General features: G+C 46.8%; 13 protein-coding genes across 13 annotated transcripts; 8 read left to right on the forward strand and 5 right to left on the reverse strand.

The window, feature by feature from the left end:
* Positions 1 to 294: 294 nt before the first annotated feature.
* N7478_011999 (uncharacterized protein) lies at positions 295 to 474 on the reverse strand (the record flags this gene model as incomplete). The annotated part of the gene is made up of 1 exon (XM_056928213.1): positions 295 to 474. The coding sequence occupies one exon, from the start codon at positions 472 to 474 to the stop codon at positions 295 to 297; it is 180 nt and encodes a 59-aa protein (XP_056773940.1).
* Positions 475 to 747: 273 nt separating this feature from the next.
* N7478_012000 (uncharacterized protein) lies at positions 748 to 2093 on the forward strand (the record flags this gene model as incomplete). The annotated part of the gene is made up of 2 exons (XM_056928214.1): positions 748 to 1297; positions 1378 to 2093. 2 exons carry the CDS (start codon positions 748 to 750, stop codon positions 2091 to 2093), a joined length of 1266 nt encoding a protein of 421 aa, XP_056773941.1.
* Positions 2094 to 2378: 285 nt separating this feature from the next.
* On the forward strand, positions 2379 to 2633 carry N7478_012001 (uncharacterized protein; the record flags this gene model as incomplete). The annotated part of the gene is made up of 1 exon (XM_056928215.1): positions 2379 to 2633. The coding sequence occupies one exon, from the start codon at positions 2379 to 2381 to the stop codon at positions 2631 to 2633; it is 255 nt and encodes an 84-aa protein (XP_056773942.1).
* A 2238-nt stretch (positions 2634 to 4871) lies between these two features.
* On the reverse strand, positions 4872 to 5786 carry N7478_012002 (uncharacterized protein; the record flags this gene model as incomplete). The annotated part of the gene is made up of 3 exons (XM_056928216.1): positions 4872 to 5156; positions 5217 to 5484; positions 5542 to 5786. 3 exons carry the CDS (start codon positions 5784 to 5786, stop codon positions 4872 to 4874), a joined length of 798 nt encoding a protein of 265 aa, XP_056773943.1.
* Positions 5787 to 6471: 685 nt separating this feature from the next.
* Positions 6472 to 8360, forward strand: N7478_012003 (Zn(II)2Cys6 transcription factor domain-containing protein; the record flags this gene model as incomplete). The annotated part of the gene is made up of 3 exons (XM_056928217.1): positions 6472 to 6531; positions 6622 to 7112; positions 7412 to 8360. 3 exons carry the CDS (start codon positions 6472 to 6474, stop codon positions 8358 to 8360), a joined length of 1500 nt encoding a protein of 499 aa, XP_056773944.1.
* A 1005-nt stretch (positions 8361 to 9365) lies between these two features.
* On the forward strand, positions 9366 to 9761 carry N7478_012004 (arylamine N-acetyltransferase 1; the record flags this gene model as incomplete). Its single annotated transcript, XM_056928218.1, has 1 exon — positions 9366 to 9761. The coding sequence occupies one exon, from the start codon at positions 9366 to 9368 to the stop codon at positions 9759 to 9761; it is 396 nt and encodes a 131-aa protein (XP_056773945.1).
* Positions 9762 to 10452: 691 nt separating this feature from the next.
* Positions 10453 to 11592, forward strand: N7478_012005 (FAD dependent oxidoreductase; the record flags this gene model as incomplete). Its single annotated transcript, XM_056928219.1, has 1 exon — positions 10453 to 11592. One exon carries the CDS (start codon positions 10453 to 10455, stop codon positions 11590 to 11592), a length of 1140 nt encoding a protein of 379 aa, XP_056773946.1.
* Positions 11593 to 11795: 203 nt separating this feature from the next.
* N7478_012006 (SDR family oxidoreductase) lies at positions 11796 to 12788 on the reverse strand (the record flags this gene model as incomplete). The annotated part of the gene is made up of 3 exons (XM_056928220.1): positions 11796 to 12360; positions 12425 to 12645; positions 12708 to 12788. The coding sequence occupies 3 exons, from the start codon at positions 12786 to 12788 to the stop codon at positions 11796 to 11798; spliced, it is 867 nt and encodes a 288-aa protein (XP_056773947.1).
* A 460-nt stretch (positions 12789 to 13248) lies between these two features.
* On the forward strand, positions 13249 to 14075 carry N7478_012007 (uncharacterized protein; the record flags this gene model as incomplete). The annotated part of the gene is made up of 2 exons (XM_056928221.1): positions 13249 to 13330; positions 13402 to 14075. 2 exons carry the CDS (start codon positions 13249 to 13251, stop codon positions 14073 to 14075), a joined length of 756 nt encoding a protein of 251 aa, XP_056773948.1.
* Positions 14076 to 14622: 547 nt separating this feature from the next.
* N7478_012008 (alpha/beta fold hydrolase) lies at positions 14623 to 15570 on the reverse strand (the record flags this gene model as incomplete). Its single annotated transcript, XM_056928222.1, has 1 exon — positions 14623 to 15570. The coding sequence occupies one exon, from the start codon at positions 15568 to 15570 to the stop codon at positions 14623 to 14625; it is 948 nt and encodes a 315-aa protein (XP_056773949.1).
* A 1083-nt stretch (positions 15571 to 16653) lies between these two features.
* N7478_012009 (uncharacterized protein) lies at positions 16654 to 16857 on the forward strand (the record flags this gene model as incomplete). Its single annotated transcript, XM_056928223.1, has 1 exon — positions 16654 to 16857. One exon carries the CDS (start codon positions 16654 to 16656, stop codon positions 16855 to 16857), a length of 204 nt encoding a protein of 67 aa, XP_056773950.1.
* Positions 16858 to 17078: 221 nt separating this feature from the next.
* Positions 17079 to 17774, reverse strand: N7478_012010 (uncharacterized protein; the record flags this gene model as incomplete). The annotated part of the gene is made up of 1 exon (XM_056928224.1): positions 17079 to 17774. The coding sequence occupies one exon, from the start codon at positions 17772 to 17774 to the stop codon at positions 17079 to 17081; it is 696 nt and encodes a 231-aa protein (XP_056773951.1).
* A 1350-nt stretch (positions 17775 to 19124) lies between these two features.
* On the forward strand, positions 19125 to 20035 carry N7478_012011 (biliverdin-producing heme oxygenase; the record flags this gene model as incomplete). The annotated part of the gene is made up of 2 exons (XM_056928225.1): positions 19125 to 19168; positions 19288 to 20035. 2 exons carry the CDS (start codon positions 19125 to 19127, stop codon positions 20033 to 20035), a joined length of 792 nt encoding a protein of 263 aa, XP_056773952.1.
* Positions 20036 to 20560: the final 525 nt, after the last annotated feature.

Here is a 20560-nt window from a genome sequence, read left to right on the forward strand (position 1 = left end):
ATTTGATCATGAACCAATCGCGCCGTGGTATTTGTGGCTTAGCTAATTAAGGGGGCTGGCACGGGCTGGCACCGGCCTCACGCTAATCCGAATACGGAGGTGATCTACTGCAAACAATAGATTTACTGAATAGCTTCATTTAATTGTGAGAATTGGTTAACACGATTATTCAAAACCAATGGTTTGTTATAGGAGAGTAGGGTTAGAGTGAATGTATTTGTTGATGCTTGTATCATCACCTGGGAAATAGCCAGCAGTCGCGTATCAATACTGTATCAAATTCGATGGCTCAGGTCACCTAGGGTACAGAGGATACAAAGTGAGAGCCTCAGGAACCACTTTCAGAACAGAGATCCTATTATGGAAGTCGCGTTCTTCAAATCCTCTTTCTTCCCATCCTTCACCATCCTGGTCTTGTCCATCGCTGAATCTTCCACCACAACCACCAACCTCCGTCTGATAGTGTCTCTCCATTCTCGGTATTCATCTTCCTCCAAACCCACAGAATATTCTTGAGAAGAAATAACACTGCGTCTCTTGTTCCGAACTCTACGCACCAAATCCGTCTCCCTCTTCAGAATCTTTCTCCTGTCGAATCAAGGAAAGACTTGTTTTTCCAACCATCATTCGACACATCACTCGACACATCAGTCGACACATCCTTTGACGAACTCTTTGACGCACTCTTTGCCTTTCCACACTGCTAGTCACCTCTTCTGTCCTTCAAGACCAACAGAACCTGAAAACATGTCTACAACCTCGGGCGCTCCTCGCAGTTCCAACAAGGCCAAGGGCCAAGCAGCAGCGTTGGGCGGTGCTCCCCGAGCTGTTAAACCGAAATCACAGAGCCTTGTTATTTGTGGAGTTACAAGCCGCAAGCAAGGCTGGTTTTTCAGCGACTTCGTCGTGTTCACGACCTTGTTGAAGGAAAACGGGGTGTATGGTGACTTCTACACCTGTTTCCTAAATAGGCATCGGGTGTTGATGCGTGAGAGCAAGCTCGCGGTGTCCAGTTCGTGTCATGAACGCGGTAAATGCCACAAAGCATGCTTTATTTGCACCGACCACTTCGTCCACATCAAAAATGACTTCTCGCCAGGCATGAACACAGTGAAGTTTGGCAAGATTGGTAATGGGGCTGGGGCAATTTACGAATACTCTCGTGTCCAAGATTGCCGCACCAACAAATTTTACCCTGAAGTCGAGCCTGCAAAGCTCACATCCGTTATGCGAGATTGGATTTCAGACACAATCTCCAAAGTGGAACCCCAAGAAATCGTCAACATCATCATTCTGTGTCTGGGGCATTTTGCATCGGAACCAACAGGATGGACCCCGATGAACTCGTGCAAATGCTGGCCGGTTTTGAAGACGGAGTACTTATAAACCTGTTCTCTTCAGCATGCAACTCTGGATATTTGGTCGAATGCGTGAAGAATCCCGGCAAGGCCAATCGATATGTATCAGTCGCAACAGACAAGGATGAACTGAGGATCACCAAAAAGCTTCGCGAAGTCTCAGGCACCGCAAGCCAGATGACACCCGCTTTTAATACAGATCATGATGAGCAAACTCCGATCGCGGAAATTATTTTCTTGGATGATGCGACCGATGCCATCGTCCCCGTCCAGCAGATTGAGTGGCCCAAAGTGAATGCCACTATTCAACAGGCGATCGCAAACGCCCTCATCACAACTCCCAACACCAATGTATCTCACCCACCTCATGCTCTTGCGGTCGCTCAAAGTGAGATCTCCCTCTGTGATACATCCCGGGGTTTCCCCCAGGACATGGACGTTTACGAGACTCTGCAAACCAATGCGCCCAACTGGAAGGGCCTTCTGGCTAATCTCTACTGGAGGTCGTTCCGACAAGCCGCCATCTGGCATCTTTATCTCTATCTCCTCTCACAGGGTCTGGTGAATCGCAAGTGTCTCACAGTACCCCTCGATCTCTTCAAATCCACCCCAAGTACCTCAGTAGTTACACTCCTGATCAGATGCTTCGAGTCAGTCAAGAACGACATCGATAAAGCATACCAAGAAGAACTTCCACTGCAAGGGGCAGAATGGTCTGCGGACATTGAATGGTAAGTACATGCATCTCCATATTCCTTTGAGCCTCCAGAACAAGACACCATCTAACCATTTGAGTGGGCTTGCTACCATGATCATCCGCAGTGAAGGAAGTGTCTCAGACTGTCTGGCGGCTATCAAGAGGTACGGCTGTCTTGGCGGTTTTGACACAGAAGAGCATGAGCGGTTCAAACGCCGTCCAAATCCCGAAGTCACATACAATGAAAGGGATCATCTTGGACTCCTCCTGAAGATGATAACAACTCAGCCAGCTCTCCTGCGTTCAACTCACCAAGGTACAACATGTTCGGATTCTGGCTTCCCCATGGCCTCAATCGCGATCCCTCCGCCTTCTCCACTCAGCTCCAAAAGACCCTTCGTCGGGCAGCCGAAATCGAATCCGCCTTCCAGGAGATGGAGCCTGTACCGTCCGGCCTTTTGTCCTTGGCCAGCGACCTTGTCTCTCCGCCTTTTGACACGGTCGAAGAGCTCTCTGATACACGTTCAAACGCGTCTATCCCCCCGATCAAATCTCAACTTGCTAAGATTGAGCAATGATTTCAAAAAACTGCAATGAATTGACGAATTTCATGGATCACGTTTTATGACACAATCATCCTACAACATGATACGAGCTACGGGACAGAAGGCATCGGTGTTTGATGGGAGTTTGAAATTTGTGGGATACAGCTGGGAGCATGTTTATATTGCGCTTCGGAGTTCGTGAATGAGATTTGGGCCGGTGTGGAGGACATTTTCTTGTTATAATTGTTAATATCCAAGGCGGAATAATTAAATATGTGTCTGTCCGGGCGAACAGAGTTTGCCGTAGTAAATTTCCATTCTGTAATCCTATTACTAGAGCTGAAGTCAGTCATGTTCCTGTTTCACTACCTGGGGCATGCTCCGCTAGGGAAAGCCTTCCTTGAGCAGCACAACATGCCTTCGCTTGCGGATTAACAATTGCGAGAATCTTCCAATATAAGAAGCCTGACAAACTATCCCAACCTGCCAGCTATTTAGACTTTCAGCCTATCGTAATTTCAACGGATTGGCTGGCACCCGTATCAAGAGCGTAAATGACCGGGGATCCGTTTCCCCGGATTCTGTTCCCCAGATTTCCTTCCCCACATCATCTACCACGCATATCCTCTTCCCATATGGCTAGGAATCAATCGATTGAATCAATATTGTGGAAAATTTTAGGAATCTGGTGGGAGAATGGTGTAATTTACGTATTTCTCAGTCTACACAGCCCATTTCTTCACCCATCACCGTATATCAAGACCAATCACTTCATTCAAATCAAAAAGTACAAAATGCTAGGCTCTACAGTGAGGCTCAAGAGAACTGAATTTCTCTCACAGTTTACAATCGTGTAGATTAATATATCGCTGTGAGTCATGTCGGGGCGGTTGTATCAAGTGAGAGTTGCTATATCTTCACGTTGTCTGGCCACCCAGCCACCGCCCACTTATTTACCGTACAACACGACTATAAATTCAACCCTCACTGCGAGAAAAAGGATTCTTGATTCTTCATCATCCCTCCCGCTCAAAAATTCACCAATTCATCGTTATTGACATCTTCATTTGCGAATGATGTTGGCGTCCAGTTCCACGCGACTTGTCTTTCTCTCGTCAGCTATGTTGCCATTTTCAGTCGAGGCAACTTGCCCCTCAGCTTGCTGAGGAGAGATTGACGATTCCATTCTGCGTCACGGTGGACTTCCGGGAGTATCGCGCGATCGTGTTCAAGGGTGCTCTTGACTTTCTGGTATGCGACTGGAATAGAGTGAAGGGCAATGCTATATGAGAATAAGTAAGGTGGCAAGGGATGAAGTGAGAAATTGGCATAAACTAGCTGAGCAGGCACTGGTGTCTCTCGGCACTATCAAGCGACCATCGAGCACGCAATGAATCTTTCTGCCTTAACCCTCAGGCCGCCAGTTTCAATTCACGCTGCCCAGATGTTTGTCCCCTATTTCAACATTCAACGATTTTTTCAAAATCAATTAGATGTTCCTTGAATCATGCATCTCAGATAATTACCTCCTAAACACAAAGTGATTTGCATTTCTGATACATGATTGTTGACATGCTAAGATACTAGGGAGGCCTACGGGCATATATACTAGTATATAACAACGTTACTCCAGTTACAAGATTATCTAGGCCAGAATCAGGACTGAAGTTTTGCGCATACTACGGCTTCCTGCATCTGCGTGTTGACGTGGTACTTGAAAAATACCCCGTTTCCAAGTTTCGGGATCGCACGTTGATTTATGTAGGGCTATTTGCTATTGATCATTCGCCGTTATATTCAAAAAGACCATCTAGAGGGAAAGGGTTAAGCTTCTCTTGTGGACACCGGCAGAGAGGTCACGGTGACATCCGCCCAAGCGTCTGCACTACTTTACAGAATTAACACTCCGGCGCACCTATCGGGTAGTAGTAGTAGATTTTATACATCAATGCATTGCTGACGGATATCATCATTAGCACATGGCAGCACTTGCTTCTTCGAAGCATACACGTATACAAAATTCAATCAATCTTAAGTTGTATCCTAAATGAGTTGATCATTGATCAATAAATCAATATTCATATGGCCGGCCTAAAAAACGGCCCGATTTGGTGGAGGCGTTAAACGGATATGATAAGGTTCAATTGAGCTTCCTTAATTATAAGCCAAATGCTATGTACAAGACGCCACAAATATAATGCTTGGAAAAAACAAGAAAAAAACGTTACATGCGCCTCCCAGTCGCTAGCTTCCGTTATGCTCGTAATGGTATCAAACGTTAAACTTGGGCACTACAGCGTCAAGTGCCTCATGCTCATTGGACGGAGCACTTTCGTAGTGGGCTTTCTTTTTGATATCACGGAGGTGCCGTGTCTTCAGTCCCACAAATGTGAAAATCAAAGCAGCCGCGCACTCGGGAAGAAACATAAGTACGACACGGACGGGAATGCTTCCAGTGATTGGGCTTAAATTCTTGTTTTGGGTCAATACCGCGACAAGTGTGTAAATTACACGAATGCCGATGAACACCAGCGCTCCGAGGGTACCTTGCAAAAGCTAGAAATAGAAAATATGAGTCGCTGAATAAATGAAAGTTATCCAGGTTTGAACACTTACCAGTGTGCTTTCCGGGTGACCTGCACCATATCCCTTTCCTTTGCGAACCAGATTGATAGCCGCCCAAAGGACCTGAGAGGCCCAGACTACTACAGTGACAACACTTCCAGCCTTCCACTTGGTCAGATCCAACGAGCTTCCGTGACCTTCGAAAATGTTCAAGGAGCCTGTCACCGAGAGGATCATAGCGACAGCCAAGACAATTGTTGTAGTCGACACAACAGACCAGCTGAGAAGAGAAGAGCGATTTTTGAAGCGAAAAGCACGACTATTATTACTGTCAGTCAATGGAACCAGGGAAACAAATGAAGAAATAGAATCTTACGCTTCATGTGTGAGCCCATCAGCTGCAAGAATCAAAGGAGTAATGCCAACACTTTGAATGACATTGGCTGCCATGCTGCTGCTGTCATGAAGGCCCAAAGCACCACCGGCAATTCGAGCCAAGCAGAAAAGGTTGACAAAGTACCATGCCAAGAAGCCAGTCCATCGATGCTTGATGAATAGATAATTTGCTACCGGAAGGAGAATAAGATAAACAATGACGTCTGCGATAAATATGCCGTTCATGATGAAGATATTTCAAGTTATACCCGAGAGGCTCCAAAAGAGAATAGAAATGAAACAGAGAAGATGAAGCACCGGTATACCAGAGGCTCTATTGTCTTGGTGGTTGAAATAGAATCCATCCCGGCTTCCCTCCATTCTTATATCTCCCATTTCCCCCATTATCTCCACGTAATCCAGGCTGTTTATAGTATCCTCTTCACTTTGCACTGCCGACACACTCTAATCTTCACGCTAGCCCTATTCGGGAATGCCGCTAGTCCAGTCGCGCTAAACCACATTGGGTATGTACTTCGACCAGCCAATGAGACGCCTCAACACTGCTGCATGTGAGCACCAACGAACACGTCTTAACACCATTTGTTGAGGTCCAAACATCCTTGTTCATCCTCAAACTCCACCCGAGAACACTAAGCCTTGTGATCGACATGCAACCGGTTTCTAGCGCGGTCGTCTCCTAACAGCTTTAGGTTACGACGCCGTCTCCATGGGCTGAGACTATGACCGAGCCGAGTTGGGGGCTGAATGTGGATCTGCATCACCCTCCAATAAACAATGAACAAGGTGGTTTGGCCCCCAAAATGAACACGAGCAACTCCATATTTTAAAGAAAGCCAAGATCCCACAGACTCCTCACGATTCGTCTCCGAACTTCTTACCTTTTTGGGAAGCCGCCAAAACAACAACAATGGTATACAGAGGAAAACCCAGTCCAGGCTGCGAATCATGTCGCGCTCGCAGGCTTAAGGTATGCCCGGTTTCTCTTCACGATTTATAATCAGCTATCGATTTTGACTGAAATAAATAGTGCGATCGACGTCAGCCCTCGTGTTCACAGTGCATCAGAGCGAGAAAGGAATGCTCGGGCTATCAAGACCCAAATGCCGTCCGGTTTTTCGATCAGACTAAGGAAGTGACTAGCAAAGCTCGCTCTCGGGCCCTTGCTCGAAAGCTTGACAAACCACCAGCCACACATCACAGTGACAGTGAACCTGGGACACCGCCATCCCGAGTAGCGGTCTCTTGGCTAAACTCACTCGATGACAACGCCTGGTCTCATGTCTTCACATATTTTGTGGGAGATGACCCAAATCAAGGACTACTCGCCTTTTTACCTGAGTTGTTGCGTGGGAGTCCATCAGATTGTCTTCGGGCCATAACCAAGTCTTTGGGACTAGCATGTGTGTCTAGAATTCATGGACATCAGGAGGCGAGGCGAGCGTCAAATGAACAATACAGTATAGCTCTTCGACAGACCAATAAGGACTTGCAAGATCCAGTCACTGCCAAAGCCGATTCAACATTAGCTGCTGTGGTATTGCTGAGTTTGTACGAGGTAGGATCCTATCTACGTCGGCAATCTATACTTTCTTCAATATGAGCTTTCTAATTCGTGCCGCAGATAGTAGCATGTAATGAAGCCGATATTGTGGACTCGTGGATGAATCACGCTCGAGGAGCGATGAAGCTACTGGAAATTCGAGGTGAAGAACAACTGAACACCCCGGCTGGTATGGATCTTTTTACTACTGTGCGATTGCAAGTTGTGGGTTACCCCCTGATCCCGCCTATCACAATGATCAAACTTTAACATCCCACTTCCAGACTCTCGCCAATATTTACTACAGAAAAGACTTCCATACATCACCGAAAATTGCGGCCTTGTCGAAAGCTGCAAGGGCCGAGCGTATAAAGACCTCCCAAATTGCCGTCCGCAGTGGGGCTTCCCGTCCTACTCCAAACAAGCCCTCACAGGGCTGGGACTGGTCAAAAAGAAGCAATACCGGCTCGCCAGAATATATGCCGATGCCTGCGTCTTCCAATGATGGCGACGCCCCAAGTACTCCTGCGGCTTACGATAAAACGCCACTCCAGCCCGCGGAAAATGCTAGATACGAGTACCAGCCCATTGAGGATTTCTACGACATGCTCCTTAAATTCAATAATTTATCTATTGAAATAGAAGCAACCTATCATCGAAATCAATTCAATGCAAATATAGTCCCGTTGATCGATGAAGCGCTCCAGTTGGATACAGATTTTGGCGCATGGGCGATGACATTCCAAGCAGTATGTGGCTACAGGGTCTGCCGTGCCTCCTCGCCTATTTCCAAAGGCGGCACCACATTCCCAACCCACAGCGATGAATACCATATATACCCATCCATGCGTCTGGCTACGTTTTGGAACCATTATCGGCAGGCCCGGATCTCTCTCAACGAGATGATTGAAACGATGGCCTTTGGCATGTCTCAATTCATGGCTGTTCCACGGCTTGAAGGCGTCATACTCCAAGCAATCGCTACTAATAACCGACTGGTCAATGATGTCTGTGCCAGTGTTACCTACTTTTTCAATTCAGCTCCCGGTCTTTTTGGGGGCGTCGCTCGTCTACCCTGGCCATTATTCATTGCAGCAGGTAGCATACACGCGTCGCCATATACACAGAACTGGATTGCAGATGTATTAGAGGCCATTGCCAGATGCTCCGGCGTTCATCAGGCAAATGTTATGGCTTTGCGCATAAGGATGGGGCTTTATAGCATTCAAGGGGGAATGATCCCTGGGAAGAAATAGAAGGAATTGAAGTTCGTCGGATAGGGCATAATACAGTCCATCATCTAGTTATTATCTACTACTTTCTTGTACATAAATGCGAATACTCTACAAATAATGACGCCACGAGATTTTCTTCACTTGGCAATATGTCAATCTACCCTGTCTGTCCCGGTTAGACTTGGTTAAAACCCACCCCTGAGTAAACATCGGCAATAAAAAATCTCATCCTTCTCCATTCTCCCGCTAATTCTACGCATTCAAGGACGCCCCAATTACGTATGGCTCGATGCATGTTCGGATCTCCTCGACGCCCCCATGCCCTTCTCTACTCACCTATAACAAGACACCGGGGAGAAAGGAAGAACCCGCTTAAAATTAAGGAAGTATAAGCTATGGATTGCCAATTTCCGATCCAATTATGGCGTTGGCCAGATCCAGTCATCAGGCTATTCTAAGATAGGAAATAATACTTTCCCTCACGATGATTGGAGATTCATCGCTCCACAGTATGCATCTGGCATGACAAGGCCACCTAGTCTGCGTTCAAGCGGGTCTTCGGTTCCCTCAGCATCTATCTCGCAATCTTAATATGTTTCCAATGCATTCTGAAACCAGTGTGCGCGTGCACTGCCTCTTCTTATATTTCAACTTCCTGGCCTCCATCTAGGCATATCACATCACGAAGATCCCATAGGAGAATATCGCTTTGCATTATAACGAAGCTCCATCTGTATCTTTGGATGTCTCCGATATATTTCACAAATTCGTGCAACGAGGACGAGACGGTTATTGTATGGAAAACAACATTTTTCTGAACCATGTTTTGCGACTTCTTGGATTTCAGTTTTATCTAACTGGACCACGATTGTTCAGAGATCCTAGTTAGTCAAATTCAGGTTGGACCGGCTGGGAAGTATGAAAACATACTGTCTTTACCTTCTCTCCGGATATTAATATATTAAAATACGCGATAGGGAACACGCAATTAACATCATCACTCTTGCCGATCGTACTCAGTACATAATGGATGTAGGATACGGCGGTGATGGCTCAGCTACACCATTGCCCCTGCTCTCCAACAAAATCACTCCCAATATTGGCACACAAGAGCTTCAGTTACTGTATGGAAGCATGCCAGGTCTCTTGGAAGGACAGGATAAGCTTTGGACATATCAGTTCCGGAATGGCATTGATCAACCCTGGAAATCAGCATATGTTTTCTACGAGATTGAGTTCTTTCAATCGGATTTTGAAATCATGAACCTCTACACCAGTCACAGTCCATCGTGCTTTTTGACGTCCAGGATAAAAATTTCGAGAACAGAGGAGAAAGTCTTTGGCAAAGTCATACTTGAGCAAGAGAAGCTCAAGGAGAATTTAGGTGGCCAAGACATGCAAAGCAGAGCAGGAGAGAGTTGAGGGATTGCAGGATTACTTTGGAATCTCCCTTACTGCAGACGAGCGAGCTGGTATCTTGGGCAAGAAATCGGTATTGCCTATTTAGTAAGTCGATACCTCACCTGAACAACAGGTACCGACGGCTGTTTATGCTAGTCACTGAGCGTTTTAAGCACATTGAATATTTTTATCCACAACCAATATTATCATTGATGATATGCGAGACCCCGATATTATTCCCTCTCCGACTCCGCTCACGTGTGCGGAGATACACGGTATCCCGAATTGGAATAGCCAGCAGTACATGAATAGGTTCTTCTCTTGAGTTGGCAATTTTCGTGTAATGACAGAAACTAAATGTAATTCCTGCTTTGAGAGACTCGCATGAAAATTCTATATATAACCTTATCTGTTGCCATAGGTAAATCAGGTGTTATATAGACCAATGACGTAGGGTTATAACTGATCGACAAAGCTTCATGTACGTGGTCAGAGCTGGATCAATATCCTAATCTGCTACATATGGACCAGATTAGGTTATCACAAAATAAATGCACCTCCTCATATGCTGAATCCACGTGAGCGGTCCCGTCTCCGTGAAACTCAATCATTGAGATCAATGCGACACAACTTTTAAATGAAGAGTCACCCCGTGCGGGGTCAATAGCTCGTCCATTTTCACTTCTACCTTTTTCTTTCCACAGAAATCAAAATGGAAAGCTTCGACGTCGCGATTGTAGGACTCGGTGTTCTTGGAAGTTCAGCAGCATACCATGTGTCCTTAAAAGGTGCAAAAGTACTAGGACTCGAGCAATTTGAATTCGGTCACGTCAAAGGAGCATCCCATGATACGTCAAGAATTGTACGAAAGGCCAATTCTGAACCGGAATATGTCGCCTTGGTCAAATCCGCTTATAATGACTGGGCGGAGCTCGAAAAGCTCACGGGCCAGAAACTCTTGACCAACACCGGTGGCTTGACCTTTCTGCCTAGCGATGCTCCTATCCCCGTGGATAATTATATAAGGAGCTTAAAGTCCAACAATGTCCCTCATGAGGTCTTGAGTAGCCAAGAAGTCAAGAAGCGATGGCCGCAGTTTGATATCCCTGATACTGTGACATCGATTTATGATCCCGATTCCGGAGTTGTGCATGCAGCTAAGACTGTTGCGGCGATGCAGCATCTGGCACGGTTCAAGGGTGCTGTTCTCAAGGAGCATACTCGTGTCGATCGCATCGTTCCTGGAAATGGAGTTACGATTCAAACGTCGAATGGAACCTTCCACGCGAAGAAAGTTATCTTGACCACCGATGCCTGGACTAATAAGCTTATCGAACCACTCGGTGTTCACATTCCTCTTCGCGTCTCTCAAGAACAAATCACCTACTTTAAGCCCACAGCGCCGGCCGACTTTGAAGCTCCAAAATTTCCATTGTGGATTTGGGCTGGGCCACAGAACTATTATGGCTTCCCTTGTTATGGTGAGCCAACGATTAAGGCAGGGCATGACTGTGCGAATAATTTTATGATGCCCGAGGAACGTACGTTTGTGCATTCTCCTCGTCTCGCTGGCGAGCTAGTGGAGTTCATGCAAAGGTTCATGCCTGACAAGGGCCGTGAGCCGTTGCGAACAATCACTTGTCAGTATAGTGTCACACCGGAACGTCGCTTTATTATCAGCCCATTGGATAAGCATCGCGATGTTATTCTTGGCCTTGGTGCAGCGCACGCTTTCAAGTTTGCCCCGGCTTTTGGTCGTGTCCTGGCTGAGCTAGCGGTGGATGGCAAGACGAATGAGGACATCTCTAAGTATGGGATCCCAAAGAGCGCAGATGGCCAGAGCAAACTTTAGGAAAGTAATTAATTAATCTAGTTTGCGTTTTCAATGAACTTTTTATATTGAATGGACTTTGAGTGGACTAGATGAGCTGAATGATAATGCCAAGTCATTTTGAATGAATCTTCTCTGCACCCCAGTATATCTAGTAGAAGTTGTCTTCCTTTCAAAGCCTGTAGACTATGAACGCGCCCCAGACTGAGGATATACTGTACATCTCAGAAGTTCGTAGCAGAACCAATATCCTCCCACTCATCACAGATCTTCAACTTTGCCTGTACATTCCCGCGAATAAATTCGAAAGCATCAGATCCCAAAGGAAGCCACAGAGGTAATTCCATTCCTTCACACTGCCCAGTACCCTTGACAGCATCGACAATAATATCACCCGCCTTTCGAGGATCGCCCGGTAGGTGTCCATCAAAAGCATTACATTGATCTTGGGCCACCTTGTTCATCTCGGCATAGTCCGGTAATGGGTTCGGTGCCCGCCAATGAATGTTTCCAGGTGTGAAGACTTTGGTGTTGAAGAATCCAGGTGTTAGTATGGAGGTTCTAAGGCCGAAAGGTGCGACCTCGACCGCGATATTAGGAACGATGCCCTCGAGTAAGCCTTTCGCACCAATGTAGGCGCTAGCGCCGGGTGTTCCAAAGTATGCTCCCACAGAGGACATGAAAAGTAAGGTACCAGTGCCCCTGCTACGCATATAAGGGAGAAAAGCGCGAGTGAGATTGAGTGGTCCAATTGCATTGTTTCTCAGAACACAAGTCAAGAATTCTTCACTGTTGTTGTAGTTAGGAAAAGCCAAGAGATTTGTAGAAGTTATTGAGAGTGTTTAAATCTTACTCGATTTCCTCGAATATTCCACCGTCAATATATCCAGCATTATTCACAAGGATGTCCACTTTGCCGTAGATAGACCATGCTTCTTCGGCTTTCTCTTTAATGACAGACTCCGAAGCAGTAACATCCAACTCCATGACAGCAGCGCCCGCTTCTTTGAGGGGAGCCAGGCGCTCCACCGCGCTTTTCTCTCTTCCTCGCGCTGTTGCGATGACTCGATCGCCCTATTCCGTGCGATGTTAGAGCTAATCTACATATGTTCCATATATTAAAGGGTTAAACGTACCTTTGCTAGGATCGCGTGGACTAGACTCTCGCCCATGCCGGACGTGCAGCCAGTTACAAGCCATGTCAACTGTTCAGTCATGTTGAAAGATCGCTGGGCATAAAATTTCAGTCAGTTTTTCTCAGTATACCGAAGTAAAAAGGAGTGAAAGAATTCCAGAGAAAATGCGACCGCAAGATGTTGACTTCATAATCTTCGGGCGTCATGCATCTTGCTAGATCAAGGTGGATACACCCCGTAAAAGCGTCGTTCAAGACATTTCAGCTCCTCAGCTCGGCGATCCTGCATTCTTTTCGTATAATTAGCCATTCACAATTCTGCAAAAAAGTGGGTCCCTTTTTCTAGTGCTTATCCCGTCATCGATTTATGATCAACCATGGCTAAGATGGTTCCGATATTTAGGCTCAATTCCTCAGCCCACCACAAATTGGACGCCTGAATTCATCAATCTTGAACATTGGAGTATAAAATGATTGTGAAATATCCACCAACAGTTCCAATATCGTTACTGAATGTCAACGCCAACATTAAATTATCCACAATGCCATGGACCCCAGTCGCAGCATATCATTACGAGCGCCCCTTTGACGCGCTCGAAACTCTCCATCGAACAGTCGCAGGGAGTCACAATTCAACAAGCAGCATTATTTTCTTACCAGTGCAATCAAACTGAAACATCCACCCTCAATCCCAGACTTGGAACACGCATGGACGAGACTCCGACATCAATGCCCGAAAATCGCAACAGTCCCGGACATAACAGGGACCCGACAGGTCTATACAGTGCCTTCTGAACAGCAAACTAAAGATTGGATTCTCGCTACATTTCACGTACACTCAGAAGTCACTACAAATGCTGAAATATTCGATTCAATTCTTCTCTCATCAAGTGATTTCATGCTCCACTACATACCCCATTCTAATGAGCTTTTGTTCCGCAGCCCACACTGGCGCATTGATGGCATAGGCCTAATTCTCCTACAGAGTTGCTTTCTGACTTTCTTAAACAATAAATCTTCTTCCGTTCCAGACATTGACGGCTATGAGATAGGCCATCTTCCTCCATGTTTGGAAGGAGAACTCGGGTTCTCGCTCAATATCACCGAGGAAATGCGCAACGCTGCGCACGCAGAACTTTCTGTTTTGGCGCATGGGTTACCTCCTGCATCTATAATGCAAAGCATCATGAATGTGACTACACATGGCACCTCTCGGAGAGTGAGTCTTCGCTTCGCTAGCAGTACCAGTGAGAAGATATTTGCTGCGAGCAAGAGCCGCGGCCTGAAAATAACGACCGCGGTTCAGGCAGCTCTTTCTTACAGCACGACAGTGCATAGCTCCACAGATCGGGGCTCTGATGTGTTTTAATACATACAGTATTCGACATTATCTTCATAAATCCTGGAGTGGTCCTCAAGGGGCAACTGGAGTGTACCATACAGGGAGATCATTCAGCGTAGATTTGAGTTTGCATACGGACTTTTAATCTTTTGCCAAATCTCGACGTGCTCACTATGAGCGAGATTTTAGCCCACTTTTTGACTTCATGGTACCTATGTACAACATGTTCAGAGAGCGTTGGCCGCACCATATGAACTTGTTATAAACGCACCAGGTTCCGCACCCCCGGAGATGGACTCCTTGGGTGCGGTTGATGATCGACTTCAAACACGATTTGAGGGTCCATTTGCTACAATCGAGATAGAGAACTGGTGGTTAGGTGTACATGTCGCGAGTAGAATTCTGCAGACATATGCATGGGCTCGGGATGGGAAGTTGGAACTCTCTTGCCACTACAATGATGCGTTTTACAAGCGTGACTTTGTTCGAGAATTCTGCAAACACTGGGTATTGATATTAAAATGTGAGCTAGTTCCCGACCTTGGCATGGTCATGGTTGATGAGTTTCGAGAAATCAATCATCAGATAATCCAAGAACCCAAAATACCTCATCTCGAATAACCTCAGGTGCCACATATTGTAAATTGTGCGTTCTTGCGTCTCCCCGAGCGTAGACGAATCGACTCTGACTAGACATTTGTAAATGAGCACGCTGGCCTTGTTCGTCAACTTTTTCCATGTCCTCCAGTCGACGAGCCAAGTTATCTTGAGCCTGTTTTGTTCCAAATCCATGTGCGATGCCAAAATCATATAATTTCTGGAAATCAATCGATTCATTTCCAAATATCACACTCAAACGGTTGTCGCCTAGAGCCCTGGGTCCTTCGGGTATGGCATCGTTGACCTTCTCGGTGCTTGCGACCATGAATGATTCCTCCAACTGTGCAGTAGGCAGGTTGCGATGTCCATCCTCTTTGACAGCCTCGTACTCTTCGGTAGACAGAACGTGGTTTTTATCAAGTCCAACAATAGCGGGATATTCGGAATCGCCCACCAAGCTGGGCCAATCTGATGGTAGTGGAGTTCGAACTCGACTAGAATCGACAATCACCATTCCAGCCACTTTTTCCTTTCCATGCTGTCGCAGAAACTCTCGGACAAGAACACCGCCATATGAATGGCCCACGAGTACGTACGGGGGTTCAACATTTGCATTTTCGAGTAGGTGGGTTAGTTCCATTATCCGGTTTTCAGCTGTTAGGGGATCGGGAGATGGATCGCTACGCCCGTATCCTGCCCGGTCGTAAGCGTAGACCCTTGCCTTTTCAGCAATCAGTCGTTCCACTGCAATCCATTCGCGTTCTCCACTGCAGAGGCCTGCTTCAATAATAACTGCAGGCTGGAGGATGCCATTCGTTGATTGTCTTGTCGGTCCTGATGCAGAGAGGTACAGTCGATGAGCCCCAATAGAGAGCGTGCCATGGCGTGTTCCGATTGTCCAGGATACCTGAGATTCCTTCATGGTATATTATATTGCCTTGTAATCTTAAATAACTCGTTCAAAAACAGTTAAGGGACATGGGAGAGAGCTGTCTTTGTTGAAGAGAGCCGGACATAGCGACGTGTCAATGCCTGCCTAGAAGTGGGGAAGGTCATTTTCGGCCCCATTGATGCGCACCAATACGCATCGTGAATTATGGCGGGATGTAATAGACTTAATAGGGCAAAATGAACGATTAGAATGTAGAGGATAATATGGAAAAGGAGGCAATGTGAGGTGTGATTGCAACCGTTGAGGTATCTAAGTACAAAAGCTTCCCCAGTCTCCTCCTTTTCTCCGCCTTCCACTCATCCCTTGGCATCCACATCACCATTCTCCAACCACCTCAATCTTCAACACCCCCCCACTCCCGCCAACACTTTGTCACTGTCGCATCATTAGCTCTTGTTTTCTCCCAGTGGCAGCGGGTCACTCATCTTTTTTTCTCTTCTGCTCCTAACATCTCCATTGGAGAAACGGGCGATGTTTCCCACCAACCAACTAGAACAAGTTAGTCAGCGATGAATACGAAAGGGAATCAAGCCAAGAGACACTTCCCCCCATCGCCCAACCAGGAAGCCACCATATGTCCCGCTGCATGGACTGCCTCGCTGCATGGACTGTCCCGCTACATGGACACGATCTTCGGCGATCGTCGGATCGTTCGTTCGTCGGTTCGGCCCGGTGGCGACGTTCCCGTCAACCATCTATAATGAGCAGGGTTAGTCTGAAATCATGTCAATCATGTGGGGAAATATAACCCCCGTCGCCCGCCTTGGTAGCCAACATGGGCTACGCTGCTGTACCCTCGGCTCGGATCGGTCCTAGATCCTAAGAAAGAAGAAGCAGGTCTGGCGAACATCATCCGTATGTTGCTCACCAGTCGGTATCAGCGAAACTCAACATCAAAGGGTCAGGGGAACTCGCCTTTTTGCCTGGCATGAAGCACTCAATGGTGGTCGAGGTTTCCCACCAACCACCTAAAAGACTGTTAGCATAGATCTTTTAAATGTCGTCGCTGCCCTAGGGATGCTTACCCCCGTCTCCCATCAATAGAACCATCATATGCCCCGCTACGTGGACTCGATCATCGGTGATCGTCGGTTCGTCGGTTCGTCGGTTCGTTCGTTCGTCGAGTCGGCCCGGTGGCGACGTTTCCCACCAACCAACTTACAGATTGTCAGCATAGATCTTTCAAATGGTGTCACTGCCCTTTGGAAACTTACCCCCGTCGCCCACCAACAGAACCGCCGTGAGCCTGGCTGCTAGGCATTCGGTATTCGATCTGTGATGAATTATCTAGCGCAAAAGGGCAGGAATCGCGAAATTCCTGCCCTTGGGGCAAATGGAGAGCAAAAGAAAACAAAAGAAAACAAGAATGAGCCAGGGCACGCAAGAGGACCGAAGTCTTTTTTTGGAATTTTCAAAACTTTTCATCGTGAATCTCACCGGGGCATAAAAAGAAAAGCAAACTCTCCCAATGATCAAAGTTACATGAACAGATAGGCGATTCCCATTATGGCGGCCATAATACCAATAGCCTTCGCCTTGGAAGGGCCCGGCTGACTGGTGACAATCAGTGTGTGCTTACGCTCTGGCTCGTCAGGGAATGCGCCAACCATCCGAAGTACTCGATCATCGACTTCCGGCTCATACACTGGAACGGGGTCATAGTAAGCATGGGGGAGGGGGTCGATCCAACGCTCAACTTCAATCACAGTCTTATCGCCAAATTGAACGGACCGATCATTATCCTTGCGAGGCCCATCGGGTTTCTTCAGAATACCTTTGAGGGGGGCACTTGCAGGTGAAGGAACGGGAAGGGGAGTAAAAACGGGGAATGGAATCAACTCAGGGTAGGAGACACGGACAATAGGAGCTGGGGTAGGAGGCGGATTCCTAAGCTCGGCTTTTCTAGCAAGGAGATCGGCTTGGCGCTGACGGGCAACTGCAGCAGCAATCTGTCTGTAGTCCCGAGGCCTACGTCTCTCCAAGTGATCGGCCTCATTGCGAGGGTGAGATGGGGGGGAACAGAATCGATAGAGGGAGTTCAAACCAGGAAAATAAATCGGAGCATCGCCGACCTTCTCCGCCTTGAAACCGAAACCCTGGAGGGAGACGGACTGGCCGCGAGAGGCGTTGATACGACGAGCGCGGGAGACGTTGGAAATGCGTGAGATGACCATCACGCCGGCAACGAGAGGAATTGGGGGATGTCGGAGTATGAGAAAATAGAGAGAAGGAGAATCGAAGAAGAGATGTCAGAGACAATAAAACGCCAGGTGGGGATGCTAACTTTAGAACGAGGTTCAAAGCAGTAGGACCAAACGGTATGGGAAGGGGAGAAAAGGAAGAAGAGTTTGGATGGAGAAGAGGAGGCTTTATAAACACAACAATGTTACAATCCATGGATTTGTTGGGGAAACCACGACAACCAACAACTTACCCCGGAAACCACGAAACCACGACAACGAGCATCACCGCCGAGGAATAACAATTGCCCTTTGATGGTGAATTATGAATCCATGGCAGAATCAGCTAGTTCATGAATATTACGTGCACATCTGGCTAACGATACAGCATAATAACACAACCACAACATTGGGAGTCTATCATCTCTACATGTGCATGAACTGACATATGCAGGGTCGGCAAGTATGAGCCCTAAAACGCCACACCTTAATTTTACCAGGCATCAATAAGTCTGTTTACATCACTTCCCTGTTATTTAATGGGATTCTAGTAATTGTACAACTCAATGATCATACAGAGCAGCAGAATGGAGTTCGGTGTCAAATGTAAACAAACCAGCTCTTTCCAAACAACATTCAACTCCTGCCCAGAGCTGTATTGTAAACAAACCTCAACTTCCAAAACAATACATAATACACAATACCCGAAGGCAACCAAGGCAGCAATGAGCACCTGGGCAACACAACAACACAACAACACAACAACACAACAACACAACAACACAACTTGAATCGGACGGTAATAATAATGCATCTCCAGTAGCAGCACCAGCGCATATCCTTTCAGATCCCCCAATACTTCCCACAACTTGGCTCATTTTCCCTTTGACTTTTCTAATTGGTAATTGTAGTTGCTCCAATTGCTAGAATACCAATGTTCGTGTGAATAGCCCTAAGTGTATACTAGTATAAGCTTAAGTATAGCGTGATGCGGCTGAGACCGAGATTCGCTGACGTCATCCTCATCGTCAGATTCTCAATTCAACCAACTCCAACTCCACGTGTGCACACTCCACACTACATTTTACTCGAGTCTCTTTCACCAGTTGAATCTCCGGTTGCATCCTTTCTTTCAATCATACAAACCTTCCCTATCCAATCCCAATATACAGGCAATAAACCCAAACTCCCCGAAATAGCACGGATTAAGGAAATTGCGGGCCGTAACTGCGGGCCCAAACTCGTGCTCTGCTTCCTTCACCTGTGCCGATCGCTGTCTGGCGCACGAGCTCCATACCAGCCACACCTTATGCAGCATACCCACCCCACATAGATCGGTTCAATATGAGGGAGGACGATTTACTCGTGAAGCTTCGGCAGGTCATACAGTATGTGAAACTCAGACTCCTTACTCGTGCCCCCTTTTTCTCTCTCTCTCTCTCTCTCTCTCTCTCTCTCTCTCTCCCCCTTCCACACTCAATTTCTAACCTCACTCTTTCGCATTCAGAGAACCCCACGCAAGCATCCATCGCTTAAATCTCTCACGAATTGCCCTCTGCATCCCTCCTCAAGTCCACCAGCCATCCCTCTACGCTCTAGGAATATCGCGCTATGCCGAAATCTTCTATGGAATGGAAGAAGTGTGGGTCGCTGTCATTGGTGATCCAGCCGATTGGATCGATCGCGCGACCGACGATCGTATCGCCGATTCCTCTCCCTCCCCCTCTCCGTCTGACAGCGATGGACGCCTAACATCCTTACTCCGCCTCTTATATGTTCCGGAGCTCCTTCGAACGCGGGCCTTACAGGCCGATCTTTCCTTTTTGGGGGCGATGGACCCCATCAACGCGCGATTGATTCATAGTCAAAATCCTGGGGCTGAGATAAGGGGATATCTGAATCTCGAGGTTCGCGATAAGCCACACCTCCTTGTGGCTTGGATATGGATTCTTTATTCGGCTATCTTGTACGGAGGCTATGAGATTCAAGCAAAGCTACTGAAAGCTGGTGCAAGTTTCTGGGATCTTTCCGAGAAAGAATTGAAGTTGAACCGGACACCTTGCCCTCTCTCATTCTGGCATATCGATGATGCCGTCACGGTCAAGAAAAAATTTCGCAATCTGATGGTTCATGCCAATCGGTTGTTGACGCGTTCGGAGCAACAAGACATTATTGACGAGTCGCTCCGCATTTTTCAAGAACTCGAGGGATTAACTTTGAGCCTTGACGAAGAGGCGAAAACAACACTGCGTTAAAAGGATTATTTTCATGATGAAGAACACGACCATTATTAACTACATTCTAATGATTTCCAAGATACCCGAGCTTTACACATGCGAGCTTGCAATGAAGACTTTTTCTTTCAAATATTTATTAGAACTCCTTGGCATGGCATAATAGCATACAGCGCATTGTCATTGTACTTATACTTGTATATGATACTGATAACAAAACTACACAAAGATCAAAATAACACAGTAGAAGAAGCTCTCCATAAAATTCTTGGTGATAGTTTCAAGTTCTAGTCAAGGTTCGCACTATCCAACATCACGATGCATAGCTATAGTCCAACGAGCGTATTCGCATAAAATCATATCCGCAAAAAGTCGTATAATCTGCAATCTTGGAGGAATTCTCGCTCCATCGTATCCATTAAGTGTCAACCGAAATGTATCAAGACATCTTCGCATGCCTAGCAGCCTAGAAACTGAGCAACCTAGCAACCAAGCTGTCCGTGGTTGTTGCTGATGCACTTGTCTTTAGGTTGATTCCTCATGTTA

This window comes from Penicillium angulare (assembly GCF_028827245.1).
Source record: "Penicillium angulare strain IBT 27051 chromosome Unknown utg000009l_segment0_segment0, whole genome shotgun sequence".
NCBI classification, from domain to species: Eukaryota; Fungi; Ascomycota; class Eurotiomycetes; order Eurotiales; family Aspergillaceae; genus Penicillium; species Penicillium angulare.